Source organism: Cygnus olor, chromosome 3 (genome assembly GCF_009769625.2).
Source record: "Cygnus olor isolate bCygOlo1 chromosome 3, bCygOlo1.pri.v2, whole genome shotgun sequence".
NCBI classification, from domain to species: domain Eukaryota; kingdom Metazoa; phylum Chordata; class Aves; order Anseriformes; family Anatidae; genus Cygnus; species Cygnus olor.
This window is the reverse complement of record NC_049171.1, coordinates 38373670-38390554: the sequence shown is the minus strand read 5'-3', so window position 1 is coordinate 38390554 and position 16885 is coordinate 38373670. Positions and strand designations below refer to the sequence as shown.

Sequence of the window (16885 nt, the reverse complement as noted above, 5' to 3'; positions counted from 1 at the left end):
GTAGTGAGGGAATAAGCAGAATCTATTGCCCAACTATACAGCCTTCAGTCAAAGAGCTGGCTTCTACCTCAAGTCCCAGACGAGCTAAAGGCTAAATCAGGGCAAAAAGCCATTATTATTACATATATTTATATCTGTGTGTATACATATGTATATACATATATATGTGTATGTATATGTGTATACATATATACATACACACACACACACATATATATATATAAATATTAATTACATCTTCCCCTTGCTTCACAAAGTACATACACACACACACACACTATCAATATTAATATATAGGTATATATCTTCCCCTTGCTTCAGAAAGTTTTGTGGGTCTGTTTCCCCTATTAAATATTCAATCCTCCTTCACTATTACAGTCTGATAAGAACCACAAAGGCTTGCACAAACATGTGCATAAAAATCCTTTCTGTCTTCCTGGAAAGATGCAGTAATACCAGCTTCCAGAAAAAAAAAAAAAAAACAAGGTATACTGGGAAAGGACTGTTAGGTTACTTGAAATACAGATTATTTTTTTAAATACATAATCTTAACTACCATAACTATCCCAGCAAAACTTTTAAGCACAAACCAAGCCTGTATTTTTGAATCATCTCTAAGCTGCCTCTCACTTCTATGTGAGCTGTTCACAAAGAAGAAAATGAGAAAAAAAATATCTGAGCCATAAAAGCCATGAATCCTTCAAAAATCAGCTCCTTTTTAGTAACACAATGTCTTGGCACATTTTTGAATGCATCTGGCTTCCCAGGTGCTCCTCTAGCTCACAGATATGAGTACAGAAACTCTCTACCAGCTTCCTAACAAGAAGGACAGAGTTGAAAGTGAAATAGGAGCCTGAACAGAAACAAGTCTGAGTGACATTTTTCTTGTTTTTCCTCCCACCTTCACACAGTCTACATTTCATAAAATAAAATAGCACAGGTTTGCAACTGTCCTGCTCCCAGCATACCCACGCCTTACTCCCAGCTGGTGTAGCTTTTAAGGCTTCCCTAACACTACGTGGAAGAACACAAAGGCTGAAGGTGAAGTAAACAGCCTGTTGTTACCTGTTGCTTGCTACAAGGCAACGTTGAACATAACAGCTAAATTTTTCTAAAGACATGCAAATATGAAGTTTGATTACAAGGTCCATTTGCTAAGCCATCCAAGGGAGCATCAGCTGTGGTCTGACCTCTAAAGAACCACATGAGGAGCACATTTAATCTTTCATATCACCAAAAAAACCTTCACTGTAGATGATGAACAACACCCATCCCCACCTAATCTTCTGTTTTCCTCGTCTGCCCTGAGCTATCATCTCATTTGTATCCCTAAGAAAAATTACTTAAATACATAACACACTTTGATGACACAGGCTTTGAGTTAAAGACAATCCAGCCACCACAGTTATTATTCCAAAGAATAATATTCTTTCTATACTACCAGACCTGAAACTGTATGTGCAAATGTGCACAGAAGGCCTTTGTGAGGTGGTATTATCAACCCCACCTGAAACTTCACATTTGTCAGGTTTGGCCTTCCAAATGCAACATATGCATATCAAAGTCACGTTTATTTAGAATACCATTTGAATCAACTGCTGTTAGCAGTCAAACCAGCTCCCTTCTGCTTCTCTTTTCAGAATAGCCCAGTCAAATTCATTTTTCTGTGACAAAGCATGTGCTAAGTGGAGCAACACATTTTTCCAACCATGATTTATAAATCTTGCAAAAACATACTGTTCAGTACAGGGAGAAATTCCAACGTGGTTTAAGTGCATAGGTCTTGGTTGTTAGTTTATTTATCTTGCAATGACAGACTGGATTATACCTGCCTACCTCTCGTTCCCTGAGCCACAGATGTGCCAACTCTCACAGAAAAAAATAATTTGGAATTAATTTTAAAGCAGGTGCTGATGTAAGTCCCTCTGCTAATGAAGGAGTCTGTGATGATTTCCAAAGCCTTATTACTTTCCCCTCCACTTTTTTAAAAAATATGTATTTTCGAACTGTCACACTTTTTGACAGCTTTGTCCCTGCCGAAAAACTTTAACCTTGGAATAAGAACAGTTCGTTCCCTGACCAACTTTCAAACAGCAACTATTTGAGCAGCCTTACTTATGGCTTCAATAACATTCTGTCCCATTTGGTCTTCCTCAAATGCCCAGAGACTTGTATACATGCCTTTTGGACTGGAGAAAAGAAAGTAAATATAACAACAAACGTTAGTAAACACAAGCCAAGGGATGTTCACAAATGGCTTCTGCCAAAGTTGTTCAAGGAAAAGAAGAAAAACTACCCAAACAGGGTAAGAATTATGAATGGATATCATTTCTGACTCCCACAGCTTAAAAGTGGCTCATTCAGACTCTTCAGATAGATGGTTTGTCAGTTAACAATTTATGGCAGCATGGAAAGTTCTCTTGTAAAAAAAAAAAATAAAAATGCAAAGACAAAGGCCAGCTATACATTCTTGATTGCTGGAGATGAAAAAAACATTTACACTAACCTACTACTTCTGAAGAAATGAATTTTCAGAAATACTGACATCAAGGAGCAACTGAAATCCTCACACAGCTACAACAGAATTCAATCAGAACTGAAGCTTCCAGGATTAACCCTCCCAAAGCACAGCAACATACATCAAAATGCACTAACCTGTTTTTTGAGACACCTTTCTCTTCTTGGGACTTGGTTTAAAAACAAAGCAGCCCTGGAGAGTAACAAGAAAAATATAACTTCAAAATGAGCATCAATCTGACTGTGACTCCTAAGGGCATTTTATTCTCCTTTAACCACAGTGTTCCATCAACAATTAAACCTAATTGCCAGCATCTTAAGGATACCATTAGTTGTGCTTTTATTTTCCTGTTTCAAGCTAGAAAAGCAGTGGAAACAGTATCCCAGAATATCTGTGAGGAACTTTTATCACCCTTCCATTATGTTCTTCAATTCATCCATCAGGTAGAACAGCAGCGAGAGGAATCGTTGAACTCCTCACGTACCTTCATTCAACAGATTTAAAATTAAGAGGAAATGATTCCCTGGGGACATATCAATAGTTTCCTCGATACAGATTCGGTTAAAAGCAAAGCAAGAGGCTGGGATGCACAGCAGAGGTGATCCAAAAGCCAATGACACCCTGCAACTGCAGAGGACAAGTCCATCCCAGAATAGAAAAGTAAAGACAGATAAAAGCAGAATGACAAATGGTTGGAAAAGGTTCAGATAAATAAAAACCCTGCCTCCAGAAGTCCTCCAGATAGAAGTCATCTCACAGTTAGATTTGATTCATCACCAAGAAGGATGAAATCAAATGCAAGTACTAAGCTTTGAATTCTGGGAGATTTTTTCAATTTCCTGTAGAAAACCTGAAATTTCTCCCCCATCATTCTCCCAAATCAATACTCATCTACTTTTTGCAATTTCCTTTATTCCAGCAATCGTACACTTTCCCCAGCTCTTGCTGTGAGGTTCTCATGCCACAGCAAGAGTGAAGCAAAACCACAAATGTTCAAGGTATTTAAACAGACTGATTCAATCCAGTATTTCCCACAGATATGCTTGCATAAGCAAAGATTACTGAACTCAAACTGAGACAGTTCAGCCAACAGCATAAGAATGATCTAATAAAAGTAAAACTCTAGAAAGGTGCTCAATTTTGATTACAAACACTAGACTGTTGGGTATCTTCAGACACGTTATTTCCCTTCTGATCCAAATAAGAATCTGAAGTCAAACACTGATACCTATTGTTGTCCCCCTCTGAAAAACTGCCTTAGGAATTGGAAAAGTTCTCAGATACTTTCCATTTTACTACATATTAAAAACCATCTAAAAATAGCTGGACAAAAGTTGTCCAGCTGTATTGTCCATACCCTAAATGCTGTGGAACAATTCCACTACAAAAAGCTTTGACACAGACTTATTTATGCTGCCTTACACATAGTAAGTCAGAACAGTAATTCATGAGAGGACAACTGGAATTGGCCCAAATTACTCAGGGGGTGGCGAGGCCCTGGCACAGGTTGCCCAGAGAAGCTGTGGATGCCCCATCCCTGGAGGTGTTCAAGTCCAGGCTGGATGGGGCTTTGGGCAACCTGGGCTGGTGGGAGGTGTCCCTGCCCATGGCAGGGGGGTGGGACTGGATGGGCTTTAAGGCCTCTTCCAATCCGAACCATTCTGCGATTCTATGAAAAGAACTGTATAAAACACATAGATGTAAGAACAAAGAATGCATACTTAAGTCTAACGAACTACAAATATTATTGAATGTTTTACATTCAATGCAGCAGAGATGAGTATGTAAAACTACCAAGTATTACATATAAGACACAGGACACAACGGAAGGACCTTTCACTGCTCAAATACTTAAAAGCAACATTTTTAAAAGGGAAACCCACTCTTTCTAGATTCAATTTTAACTTTGGTTGTAAGCAGTTCCACGTCCCCCTGAAAGCACGGTCACCTGCACACTGAAGAACCCAGACACACGTCAGGATTCAGTGGAAAATAACACGAGGGGAGGGAGTTTTCCTAGGATAAAACACATCCCTGCGTGCTGTGGCCAACTGCTGCTGCCCGCGATATAACCAAGCAAGACACCACACAGCGCGGTGCTGTACCACATTTTAAGCGAAGCGCTCTGGCAAATGTTCCCTCCTCGCTACCGCCCCTGGCGCCCCTGGCGCCCCTGGCCGTGGACCAAAAGTAAGCTTTCAAAACAAAAAACCAAAAAAATCACACAAATGTAACGCTTAAACGACATCAAACGCGACCCCCCCCCCCCCCTCACCTTGGAGACGGAGCCCACACTCATGTCGCCCCCTCCCCCCCCGCTCACGGCTCCGTGAGGTAACGGCCACACGGCCCTGACGAGAGGGGAGGCAAAGAAGGCGCATGCGCAGTGCGGGGCAGCGCGGCGTTGACAGGGTGGGCGGAAAGCGGCGGGCGGGGGCAAGGGGCGGTGCTGACCTCCCGCTCCGCGGCCCGGTCATGGCAGCTTGCGCCTTCCGGAGGAGCATCGCCACCCAGGTAACCCTCCCAGCCCGTCCTTCCGTAGCCCCGAGCGGGATTGTGCCGAAAGCGGAGCCGCCCGGTTTGAGCCCTCAGCCGGATCCCCCCCTCCCGGAGGTGGCAGTTGGTAGGGCCGGTTGCCAAGGGGATCGGCGCGGGCTTCGTTGGCCCGCCCACCCCTAACGGCTGGGGGGGGTCCTGGGTCAGCCAAGGTGGGGGGGGGGGGCGGGCCGGTTTTAGCGTGCAGGGGCTGGAGGATATAAATAAATAAATAGATAAATTAATAAAACGTTATCCTGTGAAATAAAGAACCTGTTCATGATGTTTTGCCTTGGCTTTTTTTTTCTTCCTTTTCTAAGGTTCCTTTATTGTTCCCCGTGTTCGTGTTGCAAATTGGAAAACAGCAAGCTTAAAGTACTTCATAATTATTTATTTTCTTTCCCCGAGAGGAAATTTACTTGAAAATCCCTCACAGGTATTTAAACAGGGAGCAATACTTTTCCTGAATCTTTTTCACTTAAGCCACTTTGTTCTTTATTTCAAATTTAGCTCTCGAAAGTTTTGGATCTACCACCGGAAAATCTAATAAAGTCCATATCTGCAGTTCCTGTCTCCAAAAAACGGTAGTGATTGCACTTTATTTTACAATATTTTGTCATGTTATATTATTTTTGGTTGTGTTTCTTAGTACAATGGCTTAATAGGACTTCAGGGAAAAAGAAATACAGAAAAGCAAACCTAAGCTAATATACCGGTCCAATTATAAGAAGATACCTAAATCTAATTAAACCACTCTATTTTTTGAAGCAAGCTTCACACAAATATAATTGCTTCAAAAATATAAATAATATGCACCACTTGAATGGTAAATGTTTCAGTATTAATAAATGAACTAAATGTGAAACTGCTTAGAACCAATGTGAAGTTACATATTTTTTTCCCTGTCGTACTTAAGAGGTGTAGTAATTTTGGCAGATAAACTACTTTTATTCATGAGTATAACATTTTTTTACTGTGACATGGTGATTTCACCGTATGTATTTTACAGTTGTATTAGAGCGAAGGTAATATTTAGCTTTCTACTGCAGCTTTCTAAACATAGCTAACTTTTGGGTACCTGCAACTGGCTTATGCTTGCCAATTAGACTTGCCATATGCAGAGTCAGCTTGGATTTGTCAAATCTCCATGTCATTTCAACACTTTTTTCCCTGATTTTCATCTGTTCTTTTTTTTTTTTTTCAGGCATGTTGCTGATTTCCAGCTTTCTATTGCTTCTGTTCTAGAAAATCATTCTGGTGATTGCTTAGCACAAGATCTTCAGCTTCAAGCTCAGAAGCTAGCTGAGAAGGTATGCTAATACGTTAATTCCATGTATTTGATGCAGTAATGAACTTACAGATGAGGGATGTAACAGGCATCGTAAAGAAAATCATATTCTTTCTTCAAACATCTCTTTGGATCAGAGTAGTTTAATGACTGCACCCATTGTCACTCACCCACAGAGTCTTCACAGGTAATCGGAGGAGCAGTTTTAGTTAAGTTTTTTGTCAAATTGTTGTTTTAAAATAGTTTGAGAACAAGTAATATTTGTGAGTTAGGAGGCACTGCCTAAAAGCTATGCTGTGGTCCGTACTGTTGACCAAAACTAGAGGAAAAAATTGAGTATGTAGTGGCCTGAGAAATTAAAGATGGCAAAATCCAACACTAAAATCACAATGGAGAAACTTAACCTGTGGGTCAAACAGGCCAGACTTTGAACTAACTGACTAACTTTTTGAAATTGAGGTTTCTTAGAACAGCAATGTTTTCATGGCCATTTCAGGCCATGGGAAATGGCAGTGGCTGAGTCATTAAAGATAGCTACTGTAATAAAAAAGAAGTAACAGGCAAAACAAGATATACAGAAGTGACACAAACCTTGAAGAAAAAAAAGGTACATGGAAGAGAAGAAAAATTCAGAGAAGTTGGTATGTATAGGGTTGAAAGAGGGACCAGAAAGATGATGCTAGGTTTTGAGGGATCATTAGAGATGAAAAAAATCCTTCAAAATCTAAAAAAGTGTTACTGGTGCTGATGAAGAGGAGTATAAACTAAGAAGTAGTGGCAATGTTAGGTGCAAAGAGGCAGTAGGTCAAATAATAAAAGTGTAAAAAAGATGCTTCATCTGCCTCAGAACAAATTTGAGAGAGAATCAGTAGGGTTGCTATATGATCAGGAGTTAAAAAGGACGAATAAAAAGAATTAGAATATTACTGAGAAGCTAAACTATTTCCTCATTTCATTCTTCACTGCTGAGGTGTTGAAGAGAACCATACTTTGGACCCATTTTTGTAGCACATGAATATTCTGACTCAGGCAGAGGAAGAGCTGATGGTGCACAGATGTACAACCAAAAGTTCTGAAACAACTTTAAGATGATCTAGCATCACAGAATAATGTAAGTTGGAAAGGGCCTCAGGAAGTGATTTGTTCCAGTCTCCTCCTCAAAGCGGGTTTTTGAGGGCTTTTGGATGAGTTTGCTCAGGACTTTTGAAATCCACTGTGGTTTTATAAGCCTCCAAGGATTTAACAGCCTCTGTGGGCATTCTGTTCCCGTGACTGTAACATCATGGTAGCAATTCTTTTCCCTGTGTCTAGTCTGTCACTTCAAAAACAAATGCTGTTACCAGTGATTAGAAAGCTACAAATGTGTCTTTCTCTTTTATTGGTTCTGGCTCATTAAATAAATCTTGGCCACCAAGCCTCACATCTTTAGACAGCAAAGCAGATGTAACAGTAGAAAAGAGCAGACCATCAATATAAGCTCAGAAATTGAGTACACCACGCTGGTTAACCAAAGGAGGAAAAAAAAAAAAAAACCACTCTAATCTCTTAGAATCATTTTTGTTGGATATTGGATAAAGGCAATGCGTTTATTATAATTTGCTTAGACTGATCATGTCATCCACAAAGATAAGCAGTACAGAAATACAAATATGCAAAATATGACCATAATATCAAAAATTAGCAGTGAGACAGAGAAATGTAGGCAGTGATCAGTGTTTGTCTTGATAAACAGTTGATAGAGTACCTCGAGTTTCAGTAGCATGCTCTTAGTCACTGAAGAGGAAATTGGTCACAATGTTTGAAATACAGATATTTAGGTTAGGCAGAAAAGACTGAAATAGTTCCCATTAACTAAAGTAGCCAAAATAATAAGGCACTGTGATGCCAAATGGAACAATATGCTAAGATATGCTGAGATTTGTCTGTCACAAAGGTTGTAATTGTCTTGTTTCTGTTGGCTTTTGATTTGATCTGGGTGGCTGCTTCTTGCTTCATCTTTCAACTGTTAGTTCTTGGCTGAGGGGGAACTTTTTTTTCTTTTTATGCCTTTATAGGATATTCTGATATGGCATTCTGATCCAAGCCATAGGCATGAGGAGATCTGGTTACTAAAGAACCGTAAAGTACTTGGAGGAAAGGTTGATAGAGCTATGGAGAGGACAAATAAGCTCTCATATTAAAGAGAGTTGAAAAACACTGAGATAGTAGTGACAGATTATGTAGAAAACGTTTAGCAGAACAAACAGTATGGAGAAAGTGCAGTGGGAATTTCTGTTTTATATCTGCACCATAACATGGGTAAAATGGGCCTTCAGTAAAACAAAGAGGAGGGAAATTCAGAGTCAGTATAAGAAATATTTCTTTCATGTAACTTATGAATAAACAATGGAATTTGTTGTTATTGGAGATTGTTAAGGATAAATAACTTACAGGCTAACAGTAATTACTCCTGTTTGAGGTAGGATCTAACTACAAGACCTAGAATGGGGATAGAATTTCTTCTTCATCATGATGCACTCCAGAAGGAACGTGTAGCTTGTCTCTCTCAAAGACCAAGTTACAAGATGACCAAGTTATAAGATGACCAAGTTATCCTCTGTTTTTTGTTTGTTTGTTTTTGTATTTTGAGAAAATGTCCTGTCTATGAAAGGAAGCTACTTTAGTGAAAACGAAGCCAAAACTCTCAACCTGTAAAGAGACCAAAATCTGTGTAAAGAGGAGGTTGACATCAGAGCTGCTTAAACATTCCTTACAGCTTCAGAATTTTCAAAACATGAGCCTTCTGAAAATTGTAAATGGAATCTTTAATATATGAACCTTTAACATCTTTATTTTGTATCACTGGCTGCTGCAAGGTATTGTAGTTCAAGTCAGGAACTTCAAGAAACAGCAGTCCAAAACTTGTCTCAGATTTTCTTTAAGACGTGGATCTTTTTTTTTTTTGTGTTGTCACACACTGTGAAGCTGTCAAATGCATCTCAGCCTTTGTGCATACAAAGAGATCATCTGCTGCTCACAGACAAAAGAAAACACAGCCTGGACACATGCAAGGACTGAAGCAAAACAAACGTGTGACATTTCAGAGTGAGATGTGTTCAGAGCTAGTAAGTATGGATTAGAAATAATAAAGTCATCCTTTTTTCAACAGGATGGATTAAATGATCTGTGATTGTTTCCAATCAGATAAATAGCATTTAATATTTGTAGTGGATTAAATTAATATTTTGAGTGAATTGAATTAAAATTTCCTAATTTACCTGTTTTCATAGAGAGTTACTGTTCTATTTTGTTCTTATAGCTAAAATGTGATGCTGTAGTGAGTGAAATCAGCACTGGTCCAGGAACAGTGAACTTTACGATAAACAGGGAATTACTGGCAAAGGTGAGTATATTTCATGTGTGTTAAGGTTCCTCAATAAATTCCTCAATGTAAAACTATAAAATACTTAACCATAGCCTTTGATATTTTCTATACATATCTGCTTTTTTTGCATAAATTCTCCTCAAGGATTCCTAATGCTGCTTTGTTAGGTTGGTCTAGAATTGGGAATGAGGCTCAGGGAAGTTTATCCTCTTGAGGAAACAATGCATCTATCCTTCAGTTACAACCATACTCTTCTTTTTCTTGAATGTTTCTGCTCTAAAAGGCAGTTTTCACATGTTCTTTGTGTTTCTGAAGTACACAGCTCAAAATTTTGGTCTTGCATATAAACTCTTGTTTAAAATAAAGAAGGATGGTAGAAAGATACCTGAAATAAAAGTACTTGACTTCAAATCTACCGTTACATACTTTGCTGCCAAAAATTCTGCAAAGTCCAATCTGACTGGAATTGAAATCTTAATTTTTTAAACCAGTAACTTAGTGAAAGGAAGATACCACTCAGTCCATAAGAGTAGTGTTTCGGTTGCACTCAGTCCGGATTATTTTCAAGGACTTCCCTTAGGATAGGTGGCTGGCTGGTGCTGTTCGACTGGGGAGTGAATGAAAGCCCTGCTAAGCCAGCTGAACTAACTCGGGTTGCAAGCTACTTTGTGGTGGTGTTCAAGGCATTAATCTAAGCAGCTTTTGTGGAAACAACATTGTGGTCTTAGAAAATGAGCCACGTGTGATTTGGGCAGAAAATCAGATCTTACCTAATGCTGGTGAAGCTCTCTTCCTAACAGGGCTTCCACTGGGCGAGTCTCTTAGGCTTGTTATCATCTTCTCCTGAATGATAGGTCGCCTTGTGAACTGCTAATACCTAGGCATTCCTATCAATTGGCTGCTTTATTTATTGCCTCGAAACATCTCCTTAAATTCTCATTAACTATCTGTAATCCATCATGATAAGAACATAACACCTGACTATTCACTGAAAGAATAGTGTTGGTGTTAAATTGTGTTCATGGGCAGGATTTGACAAGGTGCTTTGTCGTAGGGATTTTAATCAGAATAATGAGTCAAGCAAAACTATGTGTCTGGCCTAGTAGAATTTTGCTGGAAGAAATGTGGGATTAGAACACAGAATTTTGCATTATATCACTGAGGAGAGAGGAGGAGATCAGACCTAGCTGTGACTTTCACTAATAAGGAGAACAGGGCTATGGTAAATTTGAGGATTTGTGTGTGTGTCTGGCTTACCTTCTAAGATGCCATAATGAAAACAGCATTAAAGGTTTCTCTACAGGCATAGTTCCTTTTTTCTACAGCTGTTATTTCTGCTGCAGAAGTGTTTTAAGGTGACTTCAGGAAAAACAAAATCAAACAAACAACTTTCCACTGAATGGAATGAGATTTCCACTTCAGTTCACATTGCCAGAGGCCTGTACTATCTTCAGGAAGTTTGTCCGAGACTTACAGCTTCGTGTATTAGGTTTTGTAGTGTATTGGCATCACTGTGATAAACTGAAGAATACAGGGTGTGTACAGGGACTTACCTTGCTGTATGATTGCAGTACTGATAATCTTAGCATAGGATTCCTCTTTCCACAAACTACATTCAATCTGTTGAGGAAATATTTTAAGGAATTTTAGACAGTCTCCATGCTTTCAAAGTAGACATACTTTTGTACAAGCCATTCTTACAGATTCGCAGGTGGGAGAAGGGGTGTTGAGACACGTGAGGTCTGAATAGTTGGCTTTCCTTGGTGCTAGAGGAGTAGAAAGCAAGCTGGCTTTTGATGCCTAGGAAAATCTAGCAGTCTTAGTAGAATGTGAGTGTTGTGGGTTGTTGTTTTTCTTCCTGTTTTGGAGTTAAGTGCCTTGATGATTCTGAGGAGGCTTAAATTCTTGCAAAAGTCTCCTGTTTTTCTGTTTCCACATTGTATATACGTACTCTCATCCAATAAGAAAGGAAAAGAACATTAGGCAGATGCTATTCCTAAAAAAAGATTGATGAAGAAATACAGCGGGCAGTGATGTAAAGCAACTGGAAAAAGCTAGAGATGTTAGTCTGCCTCATGTTCTAGAAAGAACAATGAAAGCATTCGTATTGCTGAAATCAGAAATAGCTAAGCCTCTTTTGTCTGGTTTTCCTTCACTTAAACCACCGGTTTGTGTGTATGTATCCCATTATTATTCAGAATGATCAGACCATAAGGTATCTCCCATAAGCTGTTGTTTCAGTCTACCCGCAGTGAACTGATGGAGAGGATTCTGCAGTTTTGTCCCTTAGGCTGGCTTTAGTGCTAATCATGAAGGCTAGAAATCCTGAACTTCTGTGTCAGATTTCCTGAAAATAACAATGTGTTCACGTGCTGTTGAGGTGACCAGCATAAGCACAGTAATGCTCGTGCAATTATAGCACATTGGATTTCTTGCAGGCCTCGGTCACAAGGAGTGTGTGGGAGATCTGATGTGTCCCTAAGGGTTGGACTGGGTTGTGCTGTGTGCAGTGGGTGTCCTTTGCATTCACGCATTGACAAAAACTTTGGATCTAGGACAGGACTCATAGAAATTTCACTCCAAATTCCTCAAAGTGTGCCTTGATAAGATTTATTCATGGGAAGGAAGCACTTTTGAAGAAGTTCAGAGGTATGCTGTGTAGCTTTTCTTTTTAATTCAGGAAAAAAAAAAGCCTGCTGAGAACATCTGGCTGCACAATGAAATAAATTCTCTCATCTCCCAATCTTTGATCAAAATCTATGGTCTAGTTCTACATGATAGCTGTTATTTTAAAATGTGTTACCTGAATTAGGCATGGCAAGGGTCCTGGTCAGAATAAGGTAAGAGTCCTATTTACATGAGAACACCTTTATTTTACATGAGGTTACTGTTCTACCCACATTCTTGGGCTGACTTTCCTTTCCTGCTTACTGATTACCTCTGGGTGACTCTCCAGCAGTTACATGTTGTGTAACTTAATAGTTTTAATGAGATCTACACTTTCTACTTTTAAGTTTTTACCAAAATCAGCTTAGATTTTCACCAAAATCTCTGCTTACAATTTGTCTAACTTATTTAATTGATCCAGTGCAGCTTTCAAAAGTTAATGGCATTTCCATCTGCACGTGATACCTTGTTTTCTTGGCAGACCAGCCATCTAACTGGTAATGCGAAAACCGGCTGTGGGATCAGACTCTTGTGTGGTTGGTGGATGGTTTTCCTGATCACATTTTCTGTTGATACTTACTTTCCTTCATTTTATCTTCCCCGTGCTTTAGACTGTGCTGCAGCAGGTGTTGAAAGATGGCTCAGAATACGGAATAAAAAGTGAACTTTTCTCGCTGGTGCCTAGACAGAAGGCAGTGATTGAGTTCAGGTAAGCACTCGCAATGAGTCCTTTGAAATACAGCCTTGTCTGCTGATTGATATTCATTGCCATAATGTGCGGTGCCTGTGAAGTTAAACCGTATTTATGGTATTACATTCATCTGTATTTAATACTCTGATATATTTGCCAAGTAGAATATAAGTTTTATTTAGGGAATTGAGGCTTTTTCCAGAATGTATTTTTGGTGTTTGAAGAGTTCATGCCTCGTTCTCCTTTAGCGCATAATAGCATTCAGTATTTAAGTAGGCTTCTTTTATCTTGTTATCAAGAGACATCATCTGAATTTTCAGCCAGTAATGCACTTCTTCTTCCACTTGGGTTTCAGTTTCCAAAGCTGTTACTTAGCTGTCCTCACCACCTTCATCCTTGACTTGCTAGAGCAGCCAGGCATTTACCTTGCTAAATCTTCTCAACTGCTGGCCCCAGAACTTCTGGCCAGTATCTATTTTGTTTGTGGTCACCTGCTCATGGAAAGAAAAGTGGTTGACATGGATCACTTTACGTATTGGAAAAAAAATAATAACATTGTTCACCTATTCTCTTTGTGTAGGCTTCCTTAGTCAGAAAGTCAGCACATGCCTTTAATTTGGAGGGTGGATGTTCATAGCTGAAATTGAATTTTGTTTTTGAGAGTAAACAGTTGTGGGCACAGTGTTCCTTTTTCCTTTTGCTGATAAAGATCTGTAAAGATCTACTTCAACTATTTTGTAGTATTTTTCAAGTGAATGCTTAAGACAGATTAATAATATTCCACTATTGTAAGCTTAAAGTGAACTAAAATACAAACAACAAACTAAACAAAACATTTGTTCACATTATAAAACAGCGTTAGAGGTGTGGATTTTTTTTGTTGTTTTTGCATAACGATATGCCATTTACAAGCTTTGAAGAGGACACTGTTAGTAGAAAATGTGATTTTAGTTACTGATTCTTGTATACAAAGTTACCTGTTCTGGTACCAGATTTACCTCTAATAAAGGTCTGAAGAACATGATTCTTACGTCCAAAATATATGAAAAGTGAGACAGCAGTGTAAGTCCTTTATCACTCGTATAGTTGGATATTGGGCGGTTCTTTGGTGTTTTTTTTTTTTTCTTTTTTTCTTTAACACTGGCTGCTGGCTGATATGAGAGGAAAAGTTGGTTTGATAGGGAGATCTACTACTTGGAAAGGAAACTAATCAGAGAATTGCAAGGGCAAGTTGAAAGTTGTGGTTTAATTACAGTTCTTCTGCTGTACTAATGAGTTGAATACTTCTGACTTGGTGATCTGGCAGTCTCGTACATTGAACAAATGTTATTTGTGGAAATTTGTTACAGCTCCCCTAACATTGCCAAAAAGTTTCACATAGGACACTTGCGTTCCACAATAATAGGTGAGTATGCGTTTCAGTCTGTGTCCTAAAAGGACTTCTTTGTCTTCATGATTCACTTGACAGGGGAATTCTGCTAACCTTTCACTCCTCTAGTGGAGTGGCTGTGTCAGGCTTGACTTGCTAATTAAAAGCCTTTTGCTCATTATACAGTGAAGAAAAGAGCATGGTGTGTTGCTGGCAGATTTATTAAGTCACACATAATATAGTTTTATGACTGTGAACATTAAATGAAGTACTTTAAAATTGTTCCACAAAGACACCCAGGGCAGTTTTCATTGAGGTGTTATGAAAGTCCTTTGAATTTCAAATTTATGATTTGTGCTGGACTGTAGAGCAGATAGTTATGTCTTGGTGGTTGTCTTGCAAGACATTTGCTTTTATATGTTAATTCTTTTATGCTACTATTACTGACACAGTTGCTGTCATTTGTCATGGAATAATTAAGTAGTTTATTGTGCAGTATTCTAATAGCATATGGAAAACATTATTTCTCCCTTCTTTTGCCCTGTCTCATTAAAATTTGTAGGTTATTAGCTGAAGACCCTACAGCTTCTGTTGAGCTAATAATGCATTATTTTTAATTATACTAATGTATCGTGTATAATTATCAGTTACATAAAATTAATAAATGCCTCTTCGTGGACTGATGGTTGGGTGGCCTTACATATTTTTGGCTGTTTGTTTCATTTCCGGACCCTTTGTTATAAAAAAAATCAAAAATAGTTCTGTAAACGGATGCTTATCCAATAGAAACAGAATGAATTGATGACAGGGAGTAGGAATGGAAAGTGATTGCAAACTGTAGTATGGTGTTACAATAAAGGAAAAAGAGAAAGCTTTTTGCAACCTTTGATATCAGTATTGTAATGAAAAGGTACCCTTGAAGCACAGAAGAATAGGGGAAGGGTTGCACTTATTTCTTGGTTGCATGTATTTCTTCTTTGTAATTCTATGCTGCAGCTAAGCTCAGGAGAAAGATGAAGGGTTTTTGTTGTAATAACAATTAGAACCAAGATGTTCTTATGTGATGTGGTAAGTTTGGACCATATCAGACACACAGTGTGTTAAGTGTTCAGTACTGTTCAAGGACTTGGAGTTCTCCGTTTAACTTCACAGTTAACAGCAGTTTGTGAATTTCAGTACTTAACTTCCTGGTATGAGGTTTCCTGGCTTTGAGAAGGGAATTATGGATGCTAACACATATTTGTGAATATACGAGAAGTCGTACATGACTCCTTATGGACATAAGTGTTTTTTATATTCATGTACTTTCCAGAATGTGCATGCACAGACAACAGTGACACAAACATATGGATCTGCATGAGACACATTATGGCACCTCTCAAATGCAAAGCTGCTTTTTTCCTGCTCAAAAGATTATAGCTTTAAGTTTGGAAGTATTTTAGCACATTGTGTGGAGTAGTTCACCTGACTGATTTGCTTTTCCTTTTCATTTTGAATATGACAAAACCATAAAATTGATCTGTTGAGGTTGACCTACAACTTTGCATAATAACACCAATTTTGATTCCTTACCAGGGAATTTTATAGCAAATCTCAAAGTTGCACTGGGACATGAAGTAACAAGAATAAATTACCTTGGTGACTGGGGCATGCAATTTGGTATGTTTCGATATTTGTTTCTCCTGTTCCCTTTTCAACTGTATAATGTGGTCGGGGTTTCCAACTGAAGTTTTTGCAGGCACATCAGGTTCATACTGGGCTCATAGAGAGCAGTATTGTGTTAACATGCATGTAATGTGTCGTTAGTCTCCTTAAGACAAAAACAAAGCAATCCAGAGTGATTCATCAACAGTATGACGTATACTACCGTGCAAGAAATACAAGAGGAAATTTGCCCAACGGTTCCTCAGTAGCTCTCAGATTACCTATGTGTTGTTTGAGGTTTATGTTTAATGCACAGGAGAAATATTTTGAGTATGGTGGTTGTAGTTGTGGTGCTCTAGTATCTGAACAGGCTACTGCTGCGGCCTCCATACAACATAAATACGTATTACCGTATCTGTTGCATGTCTGTGGTGATACTACTGTCCTCCTTATTCAGATTTTGCATAGGTAATAGGAATAGTGGGAGAGTAAGTTTTGTTAACTTAGCTATGCCACACCTGTATGCATAACAATAGAACGATTGTTTGGGGAAAAAAGAAGTTATATTCTTGTATTTAATTGTCTTTGTGTGTGTCTTTATATATTTTTTGTTGTTTTTCCCTATGGAAACAAGTTCGTTATTCACAGAGTATAACCAACTTGTTTAGCAACTGCATTTTGGTAGGTTGAAGCCTAGAGTGTTTATATTATTAAAGGTATCGCAAAGCTTACCCCAAAATATTCAGTTTACCATTAAAATGTAGCAAAAGAGAGGTGTATAGGTGGAGAACGTGCAAGTGAGTAGTTCT

General features: G+C 38.6%; 2 protein-coding genes across 10 annotated transcripts in view; one reads left to right on the top strand and one right to left on the bottom strand.

Annotated features, from left to right (window-relative positions):
- The window catches only part of ORC3 (origin recognition complex subunit 3), a 36979-nt gene extending 32067 nt beyond the window's left edge, over window positions 1-4912 (bottom strand). For 2 of the 3 annotated variants that reach the window (XM_040553790.1, XM_040553792.1), the window contains exons 1-2: window positions 4794-4912; window positions 2656-2710 (exon numbers count right to left, since the gene is read on the bottom strand). In XM_040553790.1, coding sequence (XP_040409724.1) covers window positions 2656-2710; window positions 4794-4817 — 79 coding nt within the window. In that variant the 5' untranslated portion in view covers window positions 4818-4912. Of the gene's footprint in view, window positions 1-2115; window positions 2140-2655; window positions 2711-4793 lie in introns of those variants that run through there. The other variant, XM_040553793.1, reaches the window with a different exon arrangement.
- The window catches only part of RARS2 (arginyl-tRNA synthetase 2, mitochondrial), a 55563-nt gene continuing 43575 nt past the window's right edge, over window positions 4898-16885 (top strand). For 6 of the 7 annotated variants that reach the window (XM_040553806.1, XM_040553803.1, XM_040553807.1 and 3 more), the window contains exons 1-7: window positions 4898-5032; window positions 5564-5637; window positions 6258-6363; window positions 9640-9723; window positions 12984-13081; window positions 14413-14468; window positions 16008-16091. In XM_040553806.1, coding sequence (XP_040409740.1) covers window positions 4898-5032; window positions 5564-5637; window positions 6258-6363; window positions 9640-9723; window positions 12984-13081; window positions 14413-14468; window positions 16008-16091 — 637 coding nt within the window. Of the gene's footprint in view, window positions 5033-5378; window positions 5490-5563; window positions 5638-6257; window positions 6364-9639; window positions 9724-12983; window positions 13082-14412; window positions 14469-16007; window positions 16092-16885 lie in introns of those variants that run through there. The other variant, XM_040553808.1, reaches the window with a different exon arrangement.